Here is a 23,225-nt window from a genome sequence, read left to right as displayed (position 1 = left end):
ACAAACAGAAGGGCAAACTGGAATAAATAGTCTAAAATTAAAACCAGAAGGCTAACTTCCTAGTGTGTGTTTTCATATGGTTTGGGTGGATGACTAGTCATAGAACAATCAGCAAGGAACAATCATAGAAAGGAAGACCATGACTATGTTTCAATTTTATATCTCTGGACATCTTTTCCTGTTTCACAGGAAATTGTGAAATATTGAATGTCTTTTTGATACGGTTCATTCAATTATGCTGATTAACCAAGTTCTGGCACATTTTGCATTTAATTGCCTCTGTTAATAGGAAGTAGAGTCAGGAATCAGAGGCAACCGTACATATCTATGAATTCAACTTAAAATTGCTCATCAGTAGATAGTAAGATGGTTAGTTTAAGAAGTTTTTGATGTTACTACCTGGAGTGAAGTATGAATGACTTCATGGAGGTATATCCGGAACTTGGGATGAACGATACTTCTTGAAAGAAGATGTTGTTTCTCTAGTCTTGGGAAAAGAGAAACCTGGATGCGACCGATGCTACGGCATAGGGCCATGCCCGAAACATTTTGGGGCCTCCAACTCTAGTTGTCTTCCAATCGAGAACTTAAGGTTAGCGAACGAGAAGGATGAAGAGATTCACAAGTCGAAGGAAGAACTGAAAGCAGCAAAAGAACAATTACAAAAGACAAACGGAGATGGAGAAGAGTTACGGACTCAACTGAAAAACATGTGTACTATAATGAATATACTATAATGTTGTGACCAAATCATGTTTTAGGTTTACTTCTCTTGTAAACATCTTCTTATATTGTAACAACTACTCAAATGAACGGTGATGGAAGGGCAACATCTAGGAAAAAGAAATTATACAGGTTATATTGCAAATGTTACTCTTATAATAAAATCTGTAAAATCTAGCTAGCTAGCATCTTTACATTCCATTTCAAATTGACTTGAAATGCCACTCTTAGAATCTCCAGCTTTAGTGTATAAATAGGAAGTATTCGTTAAATCTCTATCGCTAGATAATAGATACGGGTTATAATATGATCGCCAACGTGAGTGTTACTATTTAGCGATCTAAAGATGACGTAGTCTATTATAATGATGAATTTAACTTACAATAGAACTCTCTATCGCTAAATCATTGAAGATTATACAAAGTGTCAAATCCTTTGAAAGAATGGAGGGAAATCTTGCAATGGAAGGGAGAGGATCAAACTAACATCGATAGACAGATGTGTATATATATATTGATTGCCAATGTCACATTTTGTAATATTCATGCGGCTTGCAAACCGTGTTAATAATTTAAAGGATGTTAGGAAAATGAAAGAAAAATATTACTTTTTTATTTTTATTTTTATTTTTATTTTAATGAGAACATGAGATGGTGTTCAAGCTTCACTTTGTGATTTAGTTTTTAAGTTTATAGTTATTGAAAAAAATTGAGTTTAACATGTAGACTATATAGAGTTGAACTCGGGCATGGGGTTGAGAAACCGAATTTTGTCATACTCAACAGTTCAATATCAAATCATCAATTTCAAGTTAAACTATGCATCAACAAACAACACTAAATCAATTTATAGCTCGATTGCGCCTTTATGCCTTTAAAAAAAAAATGAAATACCTTATCTTAGACTCTTTGGTGCATTGGCCCACTAAATAGTATGCCACTTCCTTCCCTGCATGCCAACTAGGATGACGCTAGTGGACTTTAAAATTAAACAAGCCTCAAAAACATGTACAAGTCCCGCGAGTGCTTGGTTCCTGAAAAATAAAATCACGATCAATCTTTCGAGAAAGTTTCAGAATAAGAATAACATAATCAAATTATATAGGTTAACTGCATTCATTGAGATTGAAATAAGAGAAATGATCTATATATAATAGAAAACAATATCATGTGAAACGATACATAAATCTGGTGGGTTCGCATAGTGATTAAGGAACGGGATTGTGTGTGCGGGTTCGGTATGTCACATGAGTTCGATTTCTCGCACCACCAAATGCAAACAAATTTATACTAAGCCATTCACCCAGCCGTTGACTCATAGCCAACTTGATCCATGAGATTAGTAAGATAAGATATGGGCTTGACGCCTTATTTGCCCAAGATAAGTTTCTTGGAAAGAGAAACCATATCTTATTACCAGAAAATGACCAGCCTCCCCTCCTCCTTTTCCCCCTTTCTATCTAGCACAGTAATGGAAGTAGGTTAATAAAATTTCATCAATGTCAATTTGCGTACGCATAAACACATTTTGTGTTGTTAGGTTTATCACGACTTTGATAAAAATTGGTTTTGTTCCCAATCCAGCTAAATTAAGAATTTTTCATTTACACGATCGACTAAATTATAGTAGAAGTTAAAACCAAGACTCACCCTACGCATCAAAAGTTAAATGAGTAGCAGAAATAGACTCTACACTCAACCTGAAATGAAATCTTCACGACTAAAAGAATGAATGCCTCAAAGATCGACTGCTTTAGTTCTTATTTGAAGTGGCTTTTAATCAAACTGTAAAAGATAGGGGAGGATGCAAAATTACATCATCCGCTAACTAAAGAAGTATTTTAGGTGCGTCTGGAGCGTAGATCCTGCCCAGCCGACCCCAGACACATGCAAATTCAAGTAACAGTCAATTTCATTAAGACATAAGTCACTTGATTAGTGGATAGGTGGACCATGTAAGTTGTGTTCATGAAACACCTCCCCTAGCAATATTTTTTTGAGCAGTGTAACGAGTATTTGATTCTTTTAATATTCTATCTTCGCTGTAGATATCAAAAATCACCAAATTCATCGTCATAATGATTGTTATTAAGTAAGAAATGGATAGAAAAGCAGAGTATATCAGGTAAAAAAAATACGCTACATTAAACAATTCGTTTCATATAAAACGAGAAAACATTTTAATGAGAGGCTCTAAGCTACACGGTGAAGTTTTTCCAAACATTTGTGATAAAAACTGAACTTCTCCCGTAGGCTCACCGCAACTATGGAACTTTCTCTTATACAGAAAAAGGAAAGAAAAACGGAAAAGAAAAAAAATAGAAAATAAGAAAACATGACCAGTGTCGAGTGGGTTTTAAAATAAGTGAGACCAAATTTAGTTCGTGATTTTTTTATTGTTTTTCGATTTCCCACAATTATTAGAAATCTGCCTAAAGTTAAGTTCATGTTTGTGGATGGTTCAGACTCCCCTTATAATCCTTGAAAGACTGGACCGAGCCATCGAATCCTTTCTTAACCCCACGTAATTTCTTGCAACCAGAGATGCATAAGTAGCAATCATCTGGCAATTTGGTGGTTGATACATCAATCCAACTTTCCAACGATTCGCAGCTCCAAAGCATTAAGTCGTTCAAAAACTCCAACTCATCGAGGCCTTCGATAATCTGTAGCTCGTGGCCCCAAGAGATGCTCAAGAACATGAGGTTCTTTAAGTTTGACAAACCATCAAGAGTTTGCAAATGACGACAATAATAAACTTCTAAGTGTTCCCATGTTTCCGAAGTACCAACAACTTGAATTTCGAGTATCTTAGGGTAATTGAATAGATGGAGCCTCTGCAACTCATTTAAGACTCCTGATGCAAGGATTAGTGATAATTCATTGTAAGATTCCCAATGTATGTCGACATACACTAACCTTCTGAAGGACATGCACCACACGATCTTCAATTCCTCCAACGATTCCAACACCCCAGCGATGTGGATCTCATCTAATTTTGGGCAACGATCCATGCTGACCTCTTTTAGCTTCCTCATGCTGGATAGCATTAATCTCTCGAGGGGTCCACGATCATAAAGTGAAAACGCCGTTAAATTTGGAAGCTGAAGTCCATAGAGTTGAATCTCTTGCATTTGAGAGCCATTGAGCTTTAAAACTGACAAATTCTTTAAGTTGGAGGAGAGTGACCCGATTGAAATGAAATTATAAAGGGTTAGATATAATAGAGAAGAGGTAACTCGCGTGAAGGTCTGCAGGTTCAATCCAGACAAATGGAGTTGGTTTAGCCGAGGAAGGGAAGCCAACTCAATGGGAGTAGGGACATGGAGAAGGCACAACCTCGACTTTTCTAGCTTCAATAACCTCCCGATCCACCTTAAGTCACTGGTATGAATTCCACCTCATCCGCCAATTTCAGAGCCATCATTTAGGTCCAACTCAACCAAATTTGTCAAGTTTGAGAGGTTCAGGACAACTTGCAATGACCTAGATGACACTGCTAGATAAGTTAAACTAGTTGGGAGTGATGGCAACTCTCGAATTTCGTTACACCCTCTTAACACTAGTTTTTGTAGTCGCGGAAGCAAGCCAATTTCAGAAGGAAGTTGACCTTTCAAATTGTCTCCAACCCAAAGCACTTCTAGATTCTCAAGCTTTCCGATAGCACCCAAAAACTCCACTGGACCTTCAATTACAAAATGCAACTCCCGTAATGATTTGCACTTAAATATGGAATGTGGGAGTTTCTTCAGTTTATCACACATTCTTAAAGAGAAGCGCTCCAGATTCTGTAGGTCCCCGAATTCTTCCGGCAAACCTTCAAGCTAAGGGCAATCATAAAACTCTAAGTCTATCAGACACTTCAACTTCCCAATAGAGTCGTCAATTATCCTTAAATAGTGGCAACTCGTAAAAGCCAGCCTCTCTAAAGTTGAGCATTGTGAGAAGTCTGGTGTACTAATTATGCGATTACACTGATAAAGAATAAGAACTTTCAATTTTCTTGCTTCCTGTACAAAGTGAATGCATTATCCAATGGAGGAACAGTTCAAATGTTGCTTATAAGAACAGCATAACAGAAATAAGCAATATAACGCACCTTTATTAAGCTCCATAATTGCAAATGGTCTATATTGTCATTGAATGAAAATTCAATAATGACTCCATTATTGAAGCACATATTGGTCGGCTCACACTTTAAAAGATTAGCCCTCCAATAAATCCATCTTAATTTGGGAAAACAATCCATTAGGTTGCCAACAAAGGTTACTCCATCTAATCTAAGGAACCTTAGCTGTTCAAACCTTCCAATCTCCTCACTTTTAATAGGGACATTAGCATGACCTGTACTTAGATGGAGATCCATTGCTCGAACGTTCTTGTCTGCAAATGAGAGCAAGAAACGCATAGTATTCAGCATTCTATTTTATCAAGGAAAATTATTAAAAGAAAGAATAAAAAAGAGAATTGATCGGTTCTCTCATGAAGTGTTCCACTTCTTTGTCCTTATTGCATCGAGGACTTTCCCCTCAATCCATAACCTACTATGCTCTTCAGGATTCATTGGATTTTCTTGACGAACAATTTCCCTTCCGAGATCTCTGAGTTGATCGTGCATCCAAAACTTATTGTTCTTTACAATCTTCATCAAGGACATGCCATTGAGGACTGCAATTCCACTAACTGGGAAAAGGTCACAATCTCTCCACAAATAAATTGTGTTTGTTTTTACGAAAACACCCTCAGGAGGTGCGTTCTTGATCCATTGCGTTTGTTTTTTCGAAAACATGCAATATCGAGAAAAATTTGCTGTCGCTCAAAATTCAATGCATATTAGCTAATCCTCAACTTCTCGAAAACACCCTCTGGAGGTGCTTTGCTCAACTTGTCCTATGTTTCTTTCCATAATTCTTGTGTTTTATCATACAACAATGAACCAATTACTTCAATAGCCAAAGGAAGTCTTCCGGTAGCAGATACAACTTTCTTTGAAATATCATAGTGATCATATGAAGGAGAGTCCTTGTTAAATGCATGTCTACTGAAGAGCTTAAGAGCATGTTCACTACTCATCACCTCCATTTCATAATATAACATTTTGTACTTTGGTCCAGTGATTCGCAAAACATCTTTGTTTCTAGTAGTAATGAGCACTCTAGACCCTGAACACAAAGCACCTTTTCCAACTAATTTCTCCACTTGTTCACTTTCATCAACATCTTCCAGTACAATGAGGACCTTCTTATTGCAAAGTGTTTCCACGGTCCTCTTCATTCCATATTCAATTTCATCGATGCTCCTTGTTCATGCAGCATTTCTTATTTCTGATAATAATTTCTTTTGCAATTCAACTAAGCCATCAGTTCTTGACGACTTTTCTTGAACATTTTCAAGGAAGCAACAACACTTTCCAAAGTGGGTAGAAAGTTGATTGAACACAACCTTGGCGAGAGTCGTTTTACCAATACCCCCATGCCATTAATTTAACGAGCCGCACACCGCCAGAGTCAATGTCTAACAAATTGCTTACTGCTACCACTCGATCATCGATTCCAATTAAATGTTGAGTCACGAACTTTTGCTTTATCTTCAACTTATCCACAACCACCTCAACAACCGACTTGATTAGTGCGCCCTGGCTGTCATGAAGGAAAACCATTTCAATGGGGGAAAATTGAAAAGAAAAAACAATCTAGTAATTAAATTTCATTCGCGATACAATTCCATCATAATACGACCGAATATCATTTACTTTTGTTCGTTTCCTAGGAGTGATGTTATTGAATTGCACTTGCTTAACTATGCAATAATGGATAACCAATGGGACATCAACAATCAACACTACAAAAAAACACGAAATTTGTCAAAGTTCAAAGTTCAAAGTTTGTATTGAATTTAAGGTTTTCTTAGTTATCTCTTCTGATAAATTAACATTTGTCATTTGATTTGTTGTGCAAACCTTACGTTCTAGATCTTGTAAAGTTCCAAAATAACACCAAGCATGCACAAAATAAACATTTTGACTAGAATGATGGAACCGACGTCGAAGAATATCGGATTTGATTTTTCTAGCTAAATCTATGTAACCATCAAAGATATGAGAATCTACATCACTCTCCAACGTGCTTTTCATGCACATTGCCAGGTGCCACATGTCGCATTGTGTCATGACACCCAAAAAATTGACTTGATCCCAACATGTGATTAGCAATCTTCGAATTATGTTCATCTTATTTTTGCAAGATAAATATACAATTATTTATGCATTGCGAATTTACATTTTATTAGTTATTTTCAAGCGACGACTAATAGAAGTTGGACTTTGTATGTTGTGGAGGAGAAATGTCGGATGTATATGTTGAAGATCAAATCATTCCACTATGTTACCCATTATAAACAATTCCATTTTTCCAGCAGTTTCACATTTTTTATACACACACCATTTAATAATCAAGATGAGAGGATTGGTGAAAAAGGAAACAAAATTTATATAAACCATCAAAGAAAGGAAAAAATGAGCTTTTATTTCTATTTTTATTTCTTCATTAAATATAGACATATAATAGCGCTTCTAGTGAGATCAAGAACACTAACAATTTTATTAGCTCTAGCATGATTATTATGTTTTTGGATTCTCTCCTCCTATCCGCATTTAATGTCTTCCTTCTTTCAATGAATTATTTACTTAGTTTCTGCAAATAGTAAAAAATATTAAGGAAAAATAAGGATCTTAGAATGCAGGTAGCTCACCCTTTGTATATCTTGGCTTCCCACCCCTTTATTGCATCAACCTCCTTCAAAGCCTCTCTCCAGGAATCTACTTATTCAGTGCTCAACTTCTTCTCGCGCTCCAAATTGAGAATGGCATCATGATACAATAGGGTTTCATCTTGACATCGTCAGGTTCCACGCCGAAGAAAATAGGTAGGATATCCTTATTCCTGTTCGACTTGGAGGTGTTCTCCACAATCTGCGCGAGCTTGCAGAGACAACATTGGCTCGAACCAAAGGTTCGAGAGTAGTTGGGGATGTAGATCCTAGAGTTGTTGATTGCTCTTTGGAGCGCTCCATTGATTCTTTCACCAACATGGAGTTCTTCATCGTCTCGGAAGACACAGATGCCAGCATCGGTCAAGCTATGGTAGAGGAAGTCGGTAAATCCACTACGAGTGTTGGGTCCTCTGAAACTCAGGAACACTTGATATTTGCTTCCTGATGATGTTCCTGCCTCTTAGCTCTCCATTTGAACTTTAGCTTTAGCAGCTCTCTCCCTCTCTCCCTCGCGGGTGAACAAGATAGGCCTTTGCCCTTGGCTGACTGAAGGTTTCAACCGCGAAAATATGGCGTGAATATGTCATGAGTGAGATTACCAATGATTAGAGAAAAGCATCAGAAATACTATTGCAGACTAATATATAAATTCAGTCACAGAATAACTATAAAAGAAGCAAGTATTTAGATGACCGTATTATATTCAAACACACAATGATCCATTTCATTTGTAAGTCAGTGCTATGAAACACTATATAACATTACTTTTGCGAAATACTTCTCCACTTACAAAATTCTAGGAAGACTTTTTGAGATTGTACGTACCAAATCTTGCGTCCCGAGGCAGTTTGGTATGTGTAACACTCACCCAATACTTGCTCCTCCTAGATCAGAAAGCAACGAGAAATCTCAGGCTAAATAGCCGACAAAAGTAAGGCAACAAAGAAAAGTTGGTCAAGATTCCCTCTAGCTTTGAGATAAGAAAGCTATGAGAAATCTCTGGCTAAATGGCCGACAAAAGTAAGGCGACGAAGAAAAGTTGGTCGAGATTCCCTCTAGCCTTGATGTCCTTCTTTACTCACTCGATGCCTAGCTTTGCGTGGAAGGGACATCATGATAAGAGACCGCTGATCTTATTACTTATTAGACACACTCCCTCAAAGCTTCAGATATCAGTCCAAGGATCGCTCTAAGGCTAAGTTTCGCACAAAGGAAATGAAAAATGGGTGGATACTTTCTTCTGTTTGTTTATCACATTCGAAAGACATGAATTTAGGATCTGTTTTTTTTCACGGAAAATAAATAATTTAAAAAATATTTTCTTAAAAATGATCACTTATAGCTCAAAATAATTAGTCAATAAAAATGTTTTTATTATCGATAACAATTTATATCTAAATATTGATGAAAATCTTTTCTCTTCATTTTTTTTTTGTAATTGATACAAGCAATCATTTTTAGGAAAATATTTTTCAAATCATTCATTTTCCACGGAACAAATGAAATTTTATTCTTTCGTTAATTGTTGCTTAGTTAATTAAAGGAATTTGGAAAGAAACTGCACATTTCCAATATTGCCCTCACATTGAACTCAATTTAAACCAATGAGCCATCTGCTACCGTCCCAATTATGCAATAACCGTTTTTTTTATGCATTTTCTAAGCAAAGAATATACCTTTTTCAATTTTGCCAATATTAAAGACACTATTCAATTTTTTTAAAAGATTGCGTGACATTATATGTGAATCTAGGAAACTGGAAAAGATCAACAATCAACAAACTTGATCCGCAAGATTTAAGAAAACCAAAAATTCAAAAAGTAAAGAATAAAGTCAATTCTTTTTTTTGGTCGAAAAAAAAATCACATACAAACAAGTACTATAATTAGTATTATGAAATCAAATACTAAATCACAGATTCTTCCAAAAACTAAAATTTCTAGAACGGTTGAGATTAGTCTGCAGTCTTTTCATTTTGAGCAAGAATTTCCATCAAACCGAACTCTTCAGGGCAAAATTCAGAATAAGTCGAAAAGAATCGTACCCTGTCCATGGTAGCTGCTAGGAAAGGGCTTTCTTCGTCCGAGGGGTCGGTTGCCGGAGTCGCTCGGGACGACCGGGGGGATGTTGATCACTGGGTTCGCGAAGAAGGTCGTGTCCTCCTCTGCTCTGCACACGGAAACACCCTAGCCCTCAAAGAAGTGGTGTCGCGGTTGTGTGAGGGAACGAAGCTTGAAGACTTTGAAGTCTTCCAAGTGATCTGAGCGTGGCTTCAAGCTGATATGTACAGTGCATATCAGACTTGTCTCTAAGCCCATGGACCCCCCGGTGTTTATTTAAGGAATGCAATGGCAATGTTGGCCCAATTATAAGGAGTTTCAATCGCCCGCTGCTCCCGCGAAGCCAACCCAGTAACAGATTGAATTGCGAAAGCCCATCGGAGAGGGTCCTTATCCCCTAATTGGCTGTCTAAGCCCCCCAAACCCTTGTGGAATTGTTATGATTTGAATCGTGTTCTTCTTGTTCCTTGGTACTGTGACGTTGAACGAATGAACTTCAATTTCGACCAAAAAAAAGATTAGCCCGCAAAACTTTACAAGTAGTACAAGCATTGTGATTCCATTTCCTACCCTATTTCGCCAGCCAAACAAAATTCTAAGTGTCATCTAATAAAAGAGGTAAAGGGTGAAACCATTTGTAACGCTCCAATTCTAGGAAACTCTACAAGAGACCCCAAGAAAAGACCCCAATAAACATACATAAACTCATATAGAAAAAGAACCTATGAAAATTTGCTCGTGTTTATTTAACATATCCGCTAAAAAAATCCATTAACCTGTAAGTAAAAAAATTAATATATGCTTTTCAACCGCAAAAAAACCTACTAAACTTGTAGGATAGTTTCACTCCGTTGGCCCTGAAGGTGAATAGCCTCTTTACACAACTTTCACAACACAAACCAAGGCACATTATTGACCTCAAATTGAACAGCATTAAACAAATTACTAATGAATTATAATAATCACTCTGGACTTTAAAAAATCTTATCCACAAAAGTCTCCAAAACACATCATAGAATTTTCGATCGCTCTCTTGACCACTGCATCGACTCTTTAATCAATACTGAACTCTTCATCTTCTCGAAAGACACGGATGCTAGCATTAGTAAGCTATAGTAGAGGAAATTGGTGAATTCACAACGAGCATTGGTCCTCAGAAACTTAGGTTATGAATTCACGCATTTACATCCTTCACCAGCTGAATCGGGGTCTCTAATAACTGCTTCTCATCAAGAGTGCCCTGGAGCTCATACGGGTTGTGTCTGTTCAGCTTCTTTGTCGCTGGTACTTTGTATTTCGACTTGCCTTTTTTAGTTTGCTCATTTGAGTCAGAAACATTGGGAGAATCAACCAACATGAGCCAAGTATCTTGAGCCTCCTTGTGATCGAGTGACCCCTCACCAGAAAGCCAAGCACCTTCAGGTTGGTACTCTGATAACAGCAGAGTAATTTCTTTTCCCTTGCCTCTCGACTACCTAATGGATCATTTGAGGTTGATGGATTGGTGTTTCAGGAACCATTTCTTCATCTTTGGGGGTAGGTATTTGCTTATTGTAGAAAATTTTCCAAAATTGGATGAATTCACGCACGTAAGCTCTAAGCCATTGGCCAAACTTGCCAACTATGTTCTCTTCAATTCCTGACTCTTCATAAGGCACCTCCTTACAATAAGTAGCATAGTGTCCAATTCGCCCACAAGAATAGCTAATGTGTGGAAGCCTTTCGTATCGGAAACCAACCCAAAGTTTTTTGTAGGCCTGGTTAGCAATGGTACCAGACTTCAAAGAGTTAGATAAGTCTAGATGAACTCTTGCTTTGCCAGTCTTGTAGGGGCTGTTGCCTTTGGAATCTAACTTAACCTGTTGCACCTGGCCTATTTTCTCCGCAATATGTCTAACCACTTCCTCTGAGACTCTCCCTAGCGGAAGACCAATGATGTGCACCCATAAAGCACAATGTGTGAATTCATAACACTGTTCCAGGATGTCAGGGTCACATTGCTGGAGAACTAGCAAATTGCTTGAGAAAGACCAAGGCGGCTGGGCATTATTATTACACAAGGTGTATTTTGACAGTGTAAAAGTAATGGTAAGCTATGCAGGTTTCAATGCCTTGAAACTGTGAAGTAAGTATGAGGAAATAAGTATGAGTTCACTAAATTTTTTATTCTTGTGACTACATCTCATCTTTTTCATATTCAGTAAATGGTTGACATGTATAAAAAGGCAATTATATGGAATGTATAAAACTGTTCATGCTTATTTTCCCCTAAGAAGTCATGTTTAAAACGCATTGGGAGCAATTCTTCTGGAACATCCGTGGTAGTAGTTATTCCAATGTTGTTGGCTCATGAATATGCCTCAACGACTTTTCTCTTAGGATGACTTTAAAAATACGTGTGTGTGGTCTAGGTCTGTCACCAAATTTGACTGGAGTCTCTTGATCTTTGCCCTTGGATTTTGGCAGTTCTGAATCTGCTGAAGTTATTTACGAAGACGTAAACATAGAAAAGTCAGCTGTTGACGACAGTCGACTTGACATTGTTGAAGAAAAAACCTCCCGCAAGCTGACAACCGAAGACCCCGCAAATTGGGGACGACTTCATTCCCCCAAGAAATAAACAATAAATAATCATTTATAGAGTCGATAGACCCATTTGGGGTGTGAGGAGGTCGATATCTATACTCTACATGGGACTTTTCATGAGCCAATTAAATTCGATTGCATGCATATATGATAACAAAACAACAGATTTTGTACTAATAATTATAATAATACTTCCTCCTAAGCAAGAGATAAAACTATTTCGTCCGGAACCTCATGCTATCCTAAGCAAGAGGTAAAACTATTTCGTCCGGAACCTCATGCTAATCTCGGTTTCCCTTGCACATAAAACATACAGAGAGTATTCTCTCCTCTTGGGGAAGACAGGCATATAGGGGGTTTGGGGAAGTAGAGTGTATCGACATCCGCACGTTAAAATAATAAACAGGCACAGACAATCCATGTTAAATGGAAACAATCCCTAATTTGGTGAGGTTACTAATGTAACGACCAACCAAAGATCCACGTCCCTAGTTACACTGGTTATGCTGGAGGTTATCAGTATGGTATTACGCAATTATTTTTTTTATCAGAGGTATTATGCGATTAACTGAGTCAAAATCGGCAACTATTCAAAATCAATGACTCCCTGTCACCGCACACCGCGTTAGCAAGAAGAAAAGGTCGATCCTGCAGTACCGCGCACTATTTCTTTCCCATTATGACCGACACTGACTAAGAAATAGAATAGCTGGACTGCCAACATATACATGAATTTATTTATTTTTGGTAATTTAATTCCCGGTTCTTCAAAACATGACCCACATCGACCCTCCGAAGAACTTCCTATAAATGCAAATTTAAGACTAGTCTGTCAAACACAGAGAGAGCTAGAGTTCAATTATATGACCCGACTTCACTTGTACAACATAACCATTTAAACAAGCTTCGCTACTGCAAGTGTGTGCCTCTAGTGACCAAACATGGAGGGAGAGATCAGCAACTTCGTCATGGTATGGACCTTGGCGGTGATATCGCTCACCTATTGCCACACCATCTGTCAAACCGTCCCTAGTGGAACCAAGAGGCTCTTGGCCATTTCACCGGTCATTGGCCTCTTCTTCATCCTCCCCCTAAGCCTCACCACCATCTCTCTTGGAGGCCTCACTTCATTCTTCATCGCTTGGCTTTGCAACTTCAAGCTCATCCTCCTTGCCTATGGCAAAGGCCCATTGTCATCAAGCCAATCTTGCTCGTTGGCATACTTCATTCCCATCGCTTGCCTTCCCATCAAGATTCGCAACCCAATTGAGAGCGCCAAAAATGAAGAACACCCATGTTCGGAGATCAACGAGAGAGGCCTCAAGTCGCCAATGAATTATGTCATCAAGTGCTTGGTGATAGTTGCCTTTTTGCCCGCCTATGAAAGGAAGGACCGAGTTCATCCGGTGATGATCAACTTGATGTATTGTGTGCACGTGTACGTCGGGTTGGAGGTGTCCCTCGCCGTGGTTGGAGCCATGGTCCGAGCACTAATTGGTGTTAGGCTCGAGCCACAATTCGAAGAGCCATACCTCTCAACCTCACTACAGGACTTTTGGGGGCGGAGATGGAATCTCATGGTCACAAATATACTCCGCCCTACCGTATATTTACCTGCCAGGTGAGAAACTGTCTTTTTTTTTTTTTAGTTTCTTTTAAGATGCTTCATTTATCATTGCATTGAATTCAATTTTGGATCATTTTTATACGGATCGATTAGCTTTGACTGTTACTATATATCCAATGCATTGATGCTCTAACTGGTTTGGATTAAACGTTTATGACTTTGAATAAGTTCGACTCAAACTCGGGGAAAAAATGCACACAGTTTCAAATGTTTTCTACACTATAATATATTGATGTCTGTCTAATTTATTTATAAAATGAATCTATCGTATATTATATACATGCAAGTCAGGTCTTACCCATGAAACATAAACGGTTAACTATATATTACAATTATATACTATCTAATGGACTATACTTCGTACCAAAAACAAATGCTAGAATACTAAGAAGTCATACGAAAAATGGCTCGCAAAGTAGCAATTCTCATTAGATGTTTGAATATGACCCATTTACTTGCAATTTGTCAAATGTCCAGACTTTATATGTGTACCAAACTTAGAATTAAAAACAAAATTCATTATTTGACGCATTATTCTCTTGTGTTATACCAGGTCCATTTCCAGCTGTGTGATTGGAAGGACATGGGCCCCGCTGCCGGCATCATTCGCATGCTTCCTAGTCTCTGGGCTCATGCATGAGCTGATTTTCTACTACATCGGGCGTAAGGAGCCGAGGTGGGTGGTCACCTCCTTCTTCCTCGTGCACGGCCTCGGCGTGGCCATCGAGATTGCCGCTAAGAAAGCGCTTGCCGGCAAGTTCCATTTGCCGAGGGTGGTGTCCGGACCAATGGCAGTCAGTTTCATCCTCGCGACAGCATTGTGGCTGTTCCTACCGGCCCTATTGTGGTGCGACGCGGAGGACAAGGCACGTAGAGAGGCCATGGCGATGGTTGACTTTGTGAAGGAGACTTGGAGTGTTGTGAGATTCAGCTTCATTATGATAGTGAGTAGGTGAATGTATTTATTGTAGACATAACATGTACTTGCTATATATTTGATCTTAATTACTAGCTAATCGTTGTTCAAGTACACAATCAACTGTCGAGACGTGCTTTTCCAGCTAACCTTTTTCTTATTATTGTTCATCTTCTTCATTTCTCTATCGTCTCTAAGCTTTCAGTGCTTGCTCACTGAGCCAATAGGAATTGCGCTCTCGACGCTGACCACGAAAATCACTTATCAACACCTGACCCGACTTGGTTCTACCTGAATCGTTCCCTCACTGTGATAACTTGTTCCTCCTCCATAGTGTCATGGTCTCTAGTGTTGGGGCTAACAGAGACAACTTAGATGGGAGGTGAATAGGTTATATGCGGATTATGAAAAAAATTTGCGGAATATAACTCACCAACACTAGAAACAAATTATGACAGTTATAAACGAAAGATGCTAGCAGATGTTATGTATAGATGGTGCTAATGAGCAAATGCTGATAATAATGAACTGAAGATATAAAGCACACAGCAATTTATAGTGGTTTGATTTTATTCCCAAACTTACATCCACTCTTTAGGCAACAACATCAACACGAGTTGAATTTCACTAATAATCTCATTTTTGACCTGGGGTGAGCAGTTGATTGCTTCTGGACAGGCATAAGCGCTTTCCGCTTCTTCTTTCTTTCCTTTTCCTTCTCGGCTCCTTCCTCGAGACTTTCCTTCAATACTTGCCGAGAAGCCTATCATCTCCATGTCTAATCAGGACAATCTCATTTCGTGTGTTTACCCATCCTTTTAGTGTCATTCTTAGCATCATTTTCTTGAGGGTCTCCTTGCAGATTTCAAGATTCACCATTCTCTCGATCTTGAAATCATCAATTATGTTGATACCTTTCGAGCACATGATGAAAGTGATGAGGGCTGTATACGATAGCTTTCCAACTTTCTTTTTCACAACATAATATATGTGCAAGAAAATCATATGAGGAAGAGAAAAACTCACACCATTTAAGTTAGACTAGAGGAGTCGTGCCTCATAACGAGAAATGTAGTTTGTAGATGATGATTTGTGCAAAGGCATATGATCAGAATCTTCTAAATGAAATTGATTTTCAAGGGAAATATATTGAGCGGGACATGAGTTTTGTATGCTCGAATCAATTTAGAATCCTCAATCACAAAAGTGTAAGCATCAGTTTAGCTCACTGGAATTTTCTTGAAGTTACGAAAGGGAACCTGGATGGTTTCAGTCAGTTCCTCAACAGTTACAGTGAAGTCTTCTTTTGCAAAGGAGAAGATGAAGCTGTCGTGATCAGGAAAGTGGAGATTTGCATAGAACATCGCCACGACATCAGGGAAAACTTCCTCTTTCAAAGTGCAAAAGAAGTCTAATCAAGCTTTTCAAAGAGTCTCAGTACAAAGATTCCGTGGGAGTCAAGATATTTGAAATCAACAAAACGATGAGAGAGAGGCTGACGAGAGAGTAACGCATTAAATGCATATTCATGATTAGGTGAGAAAAAGAGAGAGGAATTGAATGAGGGATCCCGAGTGAAACAGACACTAGGTTAAAAATAGAAGTATACTCGATCATTATCATCCTTCCTTTTTTTGATTTGAATTCCTTCAGTTTGAATAGGTGGTTCTTCTGGTTCGGTGGTTGCTTCCTCACGTTTTGTAGTGATACGTTCTGGTTCAACTGGCGAAGTCATTTGATCGGTCATTTCTGTTGGGATTTGGCTTTGTTCCTCACCTACGACTTTCTTCTTCCCTTTTGATGGAGAGGCTGGTCCAGTTGTTCAGCCATAGGAGCAGGAGCGTCCTTAGTAGAAGCAATGATTGTGGTAACAGGAGCATGACATAAGCAAAAGCAACAATAGACAGCCCTCTTTCTTTAATAAGCTCGCTAAGGAGAACTTGCAAACTGTCCCAATTCACTTGGGGTGGAGCTCCCTTTGCTTGAGCAAATTTTAGTCTAGCAGTCATTTGCACAGTCTTCTCTTGTTGTTCTCTTGCAATGGTTGTAGACTTGACAATGCTGACATTCTCCTGAATTTTTTGTGTTAATCCTGATGGAGCACTATCTCTTGATATTTGCTTCGTTGGTTGAAGCCTTGATTATGGTGTCGTTGTAGATGGAGTTCTACCTTCAATAGTGGATGGCTGCACGGCACTGCCAGTGGCGAATCCTCCTATTTCTTCCATTCGTGGTGATGAAGGGATGCTCTGGCTGGTAGTTCCTTCGATTGTCTCCTCGGTAAGTTGAGTAAGATCAATCTCAGAGGGTCCTTTGGAGCGCGAGATAAGACAATGGCGCTACACGTTGATCTGAGCGTACCAGTTGCTTTAAAAATGCCTCGACCTAGCGATGGTCGCCAACCCCAGGCGACGGCCGGTGTCGTCCAGGGCAAGGGTGGCTGACTCGCTATCCCTAAGCGAGGGGCGGTGAGGCTCACCCAGATCTGGGCTTAGCTAGCCACCCTCGCCTGGGGTCGATGATCGCCGCTGGACCCTCCAGCAGTGCCCACTGAAGAGGGCTCCGCCTTTGGTTTTCTCTTTTTCTAGTTTTATTTTTTTTCATATAAAATTTTAACTTTTTTAGTTTTTTAATCTAATTTAAATAATATTTAAAGAAATAATAATAAATTTGACAAGTAGAAGAGAGCAAATAATTTTAAAAATGCAACTCCAGCATTTTCTATCAGCCAAACTAATGGTGTTAACAGAAGAACTTGATTGCACTAATTTGATAGATTTTAGAACTTAATTGTACTTTTTTGAAAGTTTTAGGATTCAATTGCACTTTTACAATAAGTTTTAGGACTTCTAGAGCATATATCCCAAGAAAAGGTTTGTTTGTAAAAACATGGTTGTTTAAGGTTTGCCCCAAATTTCCAAGCCCCAATTGAGTTTTCTTCTCGAGTTTTCTTCACTTCTTCATCTGTCTTTCGTCCGAAGTGTCCTTGTTCGTGGAATCCGCATCTTATTCGTCGATCCTCCTGTTCTTCGTCCGAATGTCCTTCTTCTTCGTCGAATCCCCAAATTTCCTCTTCGTTCGAGCACGACGACGTCGAGTCCTCGCACAAGAGCTTGATGAGGCTGACGACGTCAAGTCCTCTTCGACCAAGCCCGACAGAGTAAAAGGTGTCATAAGCCACTCCATCGAGCTTAATCCCCTTTTTTGTATTTTGCTTTCGTTCCGATGGAGGTATGTGAACTCATTTGAGGTGTTTTCGCTTGTGGATTGAATAGTCTGAAGTTTGGGAGTGAAGTCAATGTTTGAGACTTGGTGTGAGGAGATGTAACTCGTTTTTCCGACCTGCCTATATCTCCTTTCCTTCTTTGTTCATTCTACTGGAAGCGGCTGCTGTTGTTCGGTCATTGGTCTCGAATAGCAAGACTCGGTCCTCAGTGAGCATCCTGTGCAATGGGTACCCTTCCATTGGCATCATGATCTCTAATTGCAATCATCGTACTTTTGCCAATTCAGTCATAAACTTTTCAATTTTGTCAATTGAGTCCTAAATCTTTTGACAATTTACAATTGAGTCCAGCCGGCTAATTTTGGTGGGAAATCCTAACATTGATGCTGGCCGTTCTACGTGACATAGCCAGCGTTAACGTGAACAATTTTTAATAATATTTTAATATATTTCTTAAATTTTTTATACATTTTTTATTTCTTTTCTTTTTTCCTTTTCTTTCCTTTTTTTCTTTTCTTTTTCTTTTTCCCTCTGCTGGTCACCGCTAGGCCTCGTTGAAGTGTTGCAATAGGTTTAGGTCTTTTTAGACAATTTTCCCGATTTTCAAAGTGTTGCAAGATGTGAAGGTTCTGGGACGACCATTCTCTTCGTAGCATTATTATAGTCCAAAACGGGAGTTACACTTTACCTTTGCATGACTTGAGTTGTAACGTGGCTAACACTTTGCTCTTAAATGTCACCAATTCCTTCGATGCTCCTGTGATCAGGCTATACGTGGTAATGTCTGTGAATTCATTATTCTTCTCGCAACAACAAAGCCCACTTTTATTTCATACGGATGCTTTTCTTTTTGCTTTGCATTGATGTTATAGAGAAGAAGCTCCTAGTAGAATCATGATATAACCTTGATAGTCAACATATGTTTCTTCTGTCGCATTCATCTGTCGCTTCTGTTGCATTTAGTAGAACATTCAATTGCCAAATCGAAGAATGGCAGCCAGAAGATTGAGGGCGCCAACGTCTAAATCAAGTGGTGTAATTCCTAATGAGGTCAACTCAGAGCTTAACTGCTATGTGGTCTTAAATCAGCAATTCTCATCGCAAAGACAAGGAAAATTGTAGGAATTGGTTTCATGGTTGGGGACCTGTGGTAAGTTGTGGGTTGATCAGAAGACACCAAATCAAGCTAGGGACATGATAGTCGACTTGAAAGGATCAAGCATTGTGTGAATGAAGCCAATCGAGGCGCGACAAGGCAGACGTGAGCTAACTTCTACCAGAAATCGAGGCTCAAAGGGCAACATATAGACGTTTAAAGGAGGAGCTCACACGAGTGAAGAAAGAAAATATGGTATATCAATTGTCAGTTGTTCTACGCATGTGTTGCATCGTTGTGCTGGTTGTGTGTAATGTGAGAGTTGGTGGGAAGTTTCTAAGTCTTCCATAGTTTGTTGAGGTGAATGCGTACGTTTGTGTCCGGTTGAACTTAGATTCTACTTCCCTCATCTTCAGTACATGTTCACGCTTTCACGCATCAGAGTTGCTCTACTACTGAAAACTAGATATTCTAATGGGAAGTTGTTGGCTGTTTGGCAATCTGACAGAAAGCTTTCATCGTTCTTACCATTCTTATTTGAGAATTTCTGATTCCTTCTCATTCTGTTACGAAAAATCTAGTGAACTTAACAGCTTTGGCCTCATGTAGTCTAATGGTAAGATATATCCATGAATTGCCTGCTGGTCACCAGGTGTTACTGGCAGGAAACATTCGACCTTAAATAGTGATTAAAAATATGACCCTGACTCGCCAGAGCAGGAGGAGTAAAATGATATCTCATTGTTTTCTTTTCTTCAGCCAACGAAAATTCAACTCCAGTTGTAACACTAATATACCAAGCATTCAAACTTCAGTACAGTCCCCACTGAGCGCAATCAAACCAAGTATTCAAACTTCAGGCATACGGCTAGTCTACCGACGGGAAGTTACCTTAAATGCAGCAAAAGGAGTTGCTCTATCTTTCCTGGTAAGGGCATTCTTTCTTGTACGCATTGTGAGCAATTCTTCTGGAACATCCGTGGTAGTTACTCCAATGTTGGCTCATGAATATGCCTCAGCGACTTTTCTTTTAGGATGACTTTAAAAATATGTGAGTGCGTGTGGTCTAAGTCTGTCACCAAATTTGACTGGATTTTAGCAGTTCTGAATCTGCAGAAGTTATTTACGAAGACGTAAATATGAAAAAGTCAGCCGTTGACGACAGTCGACTTGACATTGTTGAAGAAAAACCCCCCGCAAGCTGACAACCGAAGACCCCGCAAATTGCGGACTACTTCATTCCCCCAAGAAATAAACAATAAATAATCATTCATAGAGTCGATAGAGCCATTTGGGGTGTAAGGAGGTCGATATCTATACTCTACATGGGACTTTTCATTAGCCAATTTAAATTAGATTGCACGCATATATGATAACAAAACAACATATTTTTTACAAATAACTATAATAATACTTCGTCCTAAGCAAGAGTTAAAACTACTTTGTCCGGAATCTCATACGGATTTCGGCATCCCTTGGATGAAAAACATAAAGAGGGTATTCCCTCTCCCTCCCTGAGGAAGACAAGATGCAGGGGGGATCGAGGAGAGTCGAGCGTGTGGACATCGGCACGTTAAAATAAGAAACGCAATCTAGCTGCCCGCCACGTTTGTGGACAGGAGCAAACAACCCATGTTGATTGGAAACAACTTCTGATTTGGTGAGGTTAGCAGTGTAACCACCAACCAAAAATCTAAGTTAGACCCCCTAGTTTCCAGCGTAATCAGTGTATGGTATTACGCAAATTTTTTTTTTTTTATGATCAGAGGAATTATGCGATTGACTGAGTTAAAAATGGCAAGTATTCAAAATCGGTGTCTCCCTTTCACCGCACACCACGTTAGCAATAAGAAACGGTCAATCCTGCAGTACCACGCACTTTTTCTTTCCCCATTATGACCGACACTGACTAAGAAATAGAATAGCTGGACTGCCAACATATACATGAATTTATTTATTTTTGGTAATTTAATTCCCGGTTCTTCAAAACAAGACCCACATCGAACCTCCCAACAACTTCCTATAAATGCAAATTTAAGACCAGTCTCTTAAGCAAAGAGAGCTAGAGTTCAATTATATGACACGACTTCACTTGTACAACATAACCATTTACACAAGCTTCGCTACTGCAAGTGTGTGCCTCTAGTGACCAAACATGGAGGGAGAGATCAGCAACTTCATCATGGTATGGACCTTGGTGGTGATATCGCTCACCTATTGCCACACCATCTGTCAAACCGTCCCTAGTGGAACCAAGAGGCTCTTGGCCATTTCACCGGTCATCGGCCTCTTCTTCATCCTCCCCCTAAGCCTCACCACCATCTCTCTTGGAGGCCTCACTTCATTCTTCATCGCTTGGCTTTGCAACTTCAAGCTCATCCTCCTTGCCTATGGCAAAGGCCCATTGTCATCAAGCCAATCTTGCTCGTTGGCATACTTCATTCCCATCGCTTGCCTACCCATCAAGATTCGCAACCCAATTGAGAGCACCAAAAATGAAGAACACCCATGTTCGGAGATCAACGAGAGAGGCCTCAAGTCGCCGATGAATTATGTCATCAAGTGCTTGGTGATAGTTGCCTTTTTGCCCGCCTATGAAAGGAAGGACCGAGTTCATCCGGTGATGATCAACTTGATGTATTGTGTGCACGTGTACGTCGGGTTGGAGGTGTCCCTGGCCGTGGTCGGAGCCATGGTCCGATCACTAATTGGTGTTAGGCTTGAGCCACAATTCGAAGAGCCATACCTCTCGACCTCACTACAGGACTTTTGGGGGCGGAGATGGAACCTCATGGTCACAAATATACTCCGCCCAACCGTATATTTACCTGTCAGGTGAGAAACTGTCTTTCTTTTTATTAGTTTCTTTTAAGATGCTTCATTTATCATTACATTGAATTCAATTTTGGACCATTTTTATACAGACCGATTAGCTTCGACTGTTATTATATATCCAATGCATTGATGCTCAGACTGGTTTGGATTAAACGTTTATGACTTTGAATAAGTTTGACTCAAACTCGGGGAAAAAATGCACATAGTTTCAAATGTTTTCTACACTATAATATATTTATGTTTGTCTAATTTATTTATAAAATGAATCTATCGTATATTATATACATGAAAGTCAAGTCTTACCCACGAAACATAGACGGTTAACTATATATTACAATTATATACTATCTAATGGACTATACTTCGTACCAAAAACAAATGCTAGAATACTAAGAAGTCATACGAAAAATGGCTCGCAAAGTATCAATTCTCATTAGATGTTTGAATATGACCCATTTACTTGCAATTTGTCGAATGTCCAGACTTTATATGTGTACCAAACTTAGAATTAAAAACAAAATTCATTATTTGACGCATTGTTCTCTTACTTGTGTTATACCAGGTCCATTTCCAGCTGTGTGATTGGAAGGACATGGGCCCCGCTGCCGGCATCATTTGCATGCTTCCTAGTCTCTGGGCTCATGCATGAGCTGATTTTCTACTACATCGGGCGTAAGGAGCCGAGGTGGGTGGTCACCTCCTTCTTCCTCGTGCACGGCCTCGGCGTGGCCGTCGAGATTGCCGCCAAGAAAGCACTTGCCGGCAAGTTCCATTTGCCGAGGGTGGTGTCAGGACCAATGGCAGTCAGTTTCATCCTCGCGACAGCGTTGTGGCTGTTCCTACCGGCCCTATTGTGGTGCGACGCGGAGGACAAGGCACGTAGAGAGGCCATGGTGATGGTTGACTTTGTGAAGGAGACTTGGAGTGTTGTGAGATTCAGCTTCATTATGATAGTGAGTAGGTGAATGTATTTATTGTAGACATAACATGTACTTGCTATATATTTGATCTTAATTACTAGCTAATCGTTGTTCAAGTATACAATCAACTGTCGAGACCTGCTTTTCCAACTAACCTTTTTATGATTATTGTTCATCTTCTTCATTTCTCTATCGTCTCTAAGCTTTCAGTGCTTGCTCACTGAGCCAATAGGAATTGCGCTCTCAACGTTGACCACGAAAATCACTTATCAACACTTGCCCAACTTGGTTCTACCTGAATCGTTCTCTCGCTGTGATAACTTGTTCCTCCTCCACAGTGTCATGGTCTCTAGTGTTGGGGCTAACAGAGACAACCTAGATGGGAGGTGAATAGATTATATGCGGATTATGAAAAAAATTTACGAAATATAACTCAACAACACCAGAAACAAATTATGACAGTTAT

The 23,225-nt window shown here is 39.3% G+C and overlaps 2 protein-coding genes and 1 pseudogene across 2 annotated transcripts; 2 read left to right on the top strand and 1 right to left on the bottom strand.

Annotated features, from left to right (window-relative positions):
• Positions 1-3,067: 3,067 nt before the first annotated feature.
• On the bottom strand, positions 3,068-8,801 carry LOC115676829 (disease resistance protein L6-like; annotated as a pseudogene).
• Positions 8,802-12,674: 3,873 nt separating this feature from the next.
• LOC115676852 (acyl-CoA--sterol O-acyltransferase 1-like) lies at positions 12,675-14,850 on the top strand. Its single transcript, XM_030599858.2, has 2 exons — positions 12,675-13,760; positions 14,320-14,850. Exons 1-2 carry the CDS (start codon positions 13,081-13,083, stop codon positions 14,720-14,722), a joined length of 1,083 nt encoding a protein of 360 aa, XP_030455718.1. The 5' UTR covers positions 12,675-13,080; the 3' UTR covers positions 14,723-14,850.
• A 5,943-nt stretch (positions 14,851-20,793) lies between these two features.
• Positions 20,794-22,932, top strand: LOC115676851 (acyl-CoA--sterol O-acyltransferase 1-like). Its single transcript, XM_030599857.2, has 2 exons — positions 20,794-21,839; positions 22,402-22,932. Exons 1-2 carry the CDS (start codon positions 21,160-21,162, stop codon positions 22,802-22,804), a joined length of 1,083 nt encoding a protein of 360 aa, XP_030455717.1. The 5' UTR covers positions 20,794-21,159; the 3' UTR covers positions 22,805-22,932.
• Positions 22,933-23,225: the final 293 nt, after the last annotated feature.

Source organism: Syzygium oleosum, unplaced genomic scaffold (genome assembly GCF_021117445.2).
Source record: "Syzygium oleosum isolate NSW1041296 unplaced genomic scaffold, Sole_v2.1 Sole_v2.35, whole genome shotgun sequence".
Classification (NCBI taxonomy): domain Eukaryota; kingdom Viridiplantae; phylum Streptophyta; class Magnoliopsida; order Myrtales; family Myrtaceae; genus Syzygium; species Syzygium oleosum.
This window is presented reverse-complemented; position numbering and strand designations above follow the sequence as displayed.

Bases quoted from the DNA above. Each gene is read 5' to 3' on its own strand.
- LOC115676851 (XM_030599857.2), top strand. From the start codon at position 21,160: ATGGAGGGAGAGATCAGCAACTTCATCATGGTATGGACCTTGGTGGTG. The intron at 21,840-22,401 runs GTGAGAAACTGT...GTGTTATACCAG, and splicing joins ACCGTATATTTACCTGTCAG to GTCCATTTCCAGCTGTGTGA.
- LOC115676852 (XM_030599858.2), top strand. From the start codon at position 13,081: ATGGAGGGAGAGATCAGCAACTTCGTCATGGTATGGACCTTGGCGGTG. The intron at 13,761-14,319 runs GTGAGAAACTGT...GTGTTATACCAG, and splicing joins ACCGTATATTTACCTGCCAG to GTCCATTTCCAGCTGTGTGA.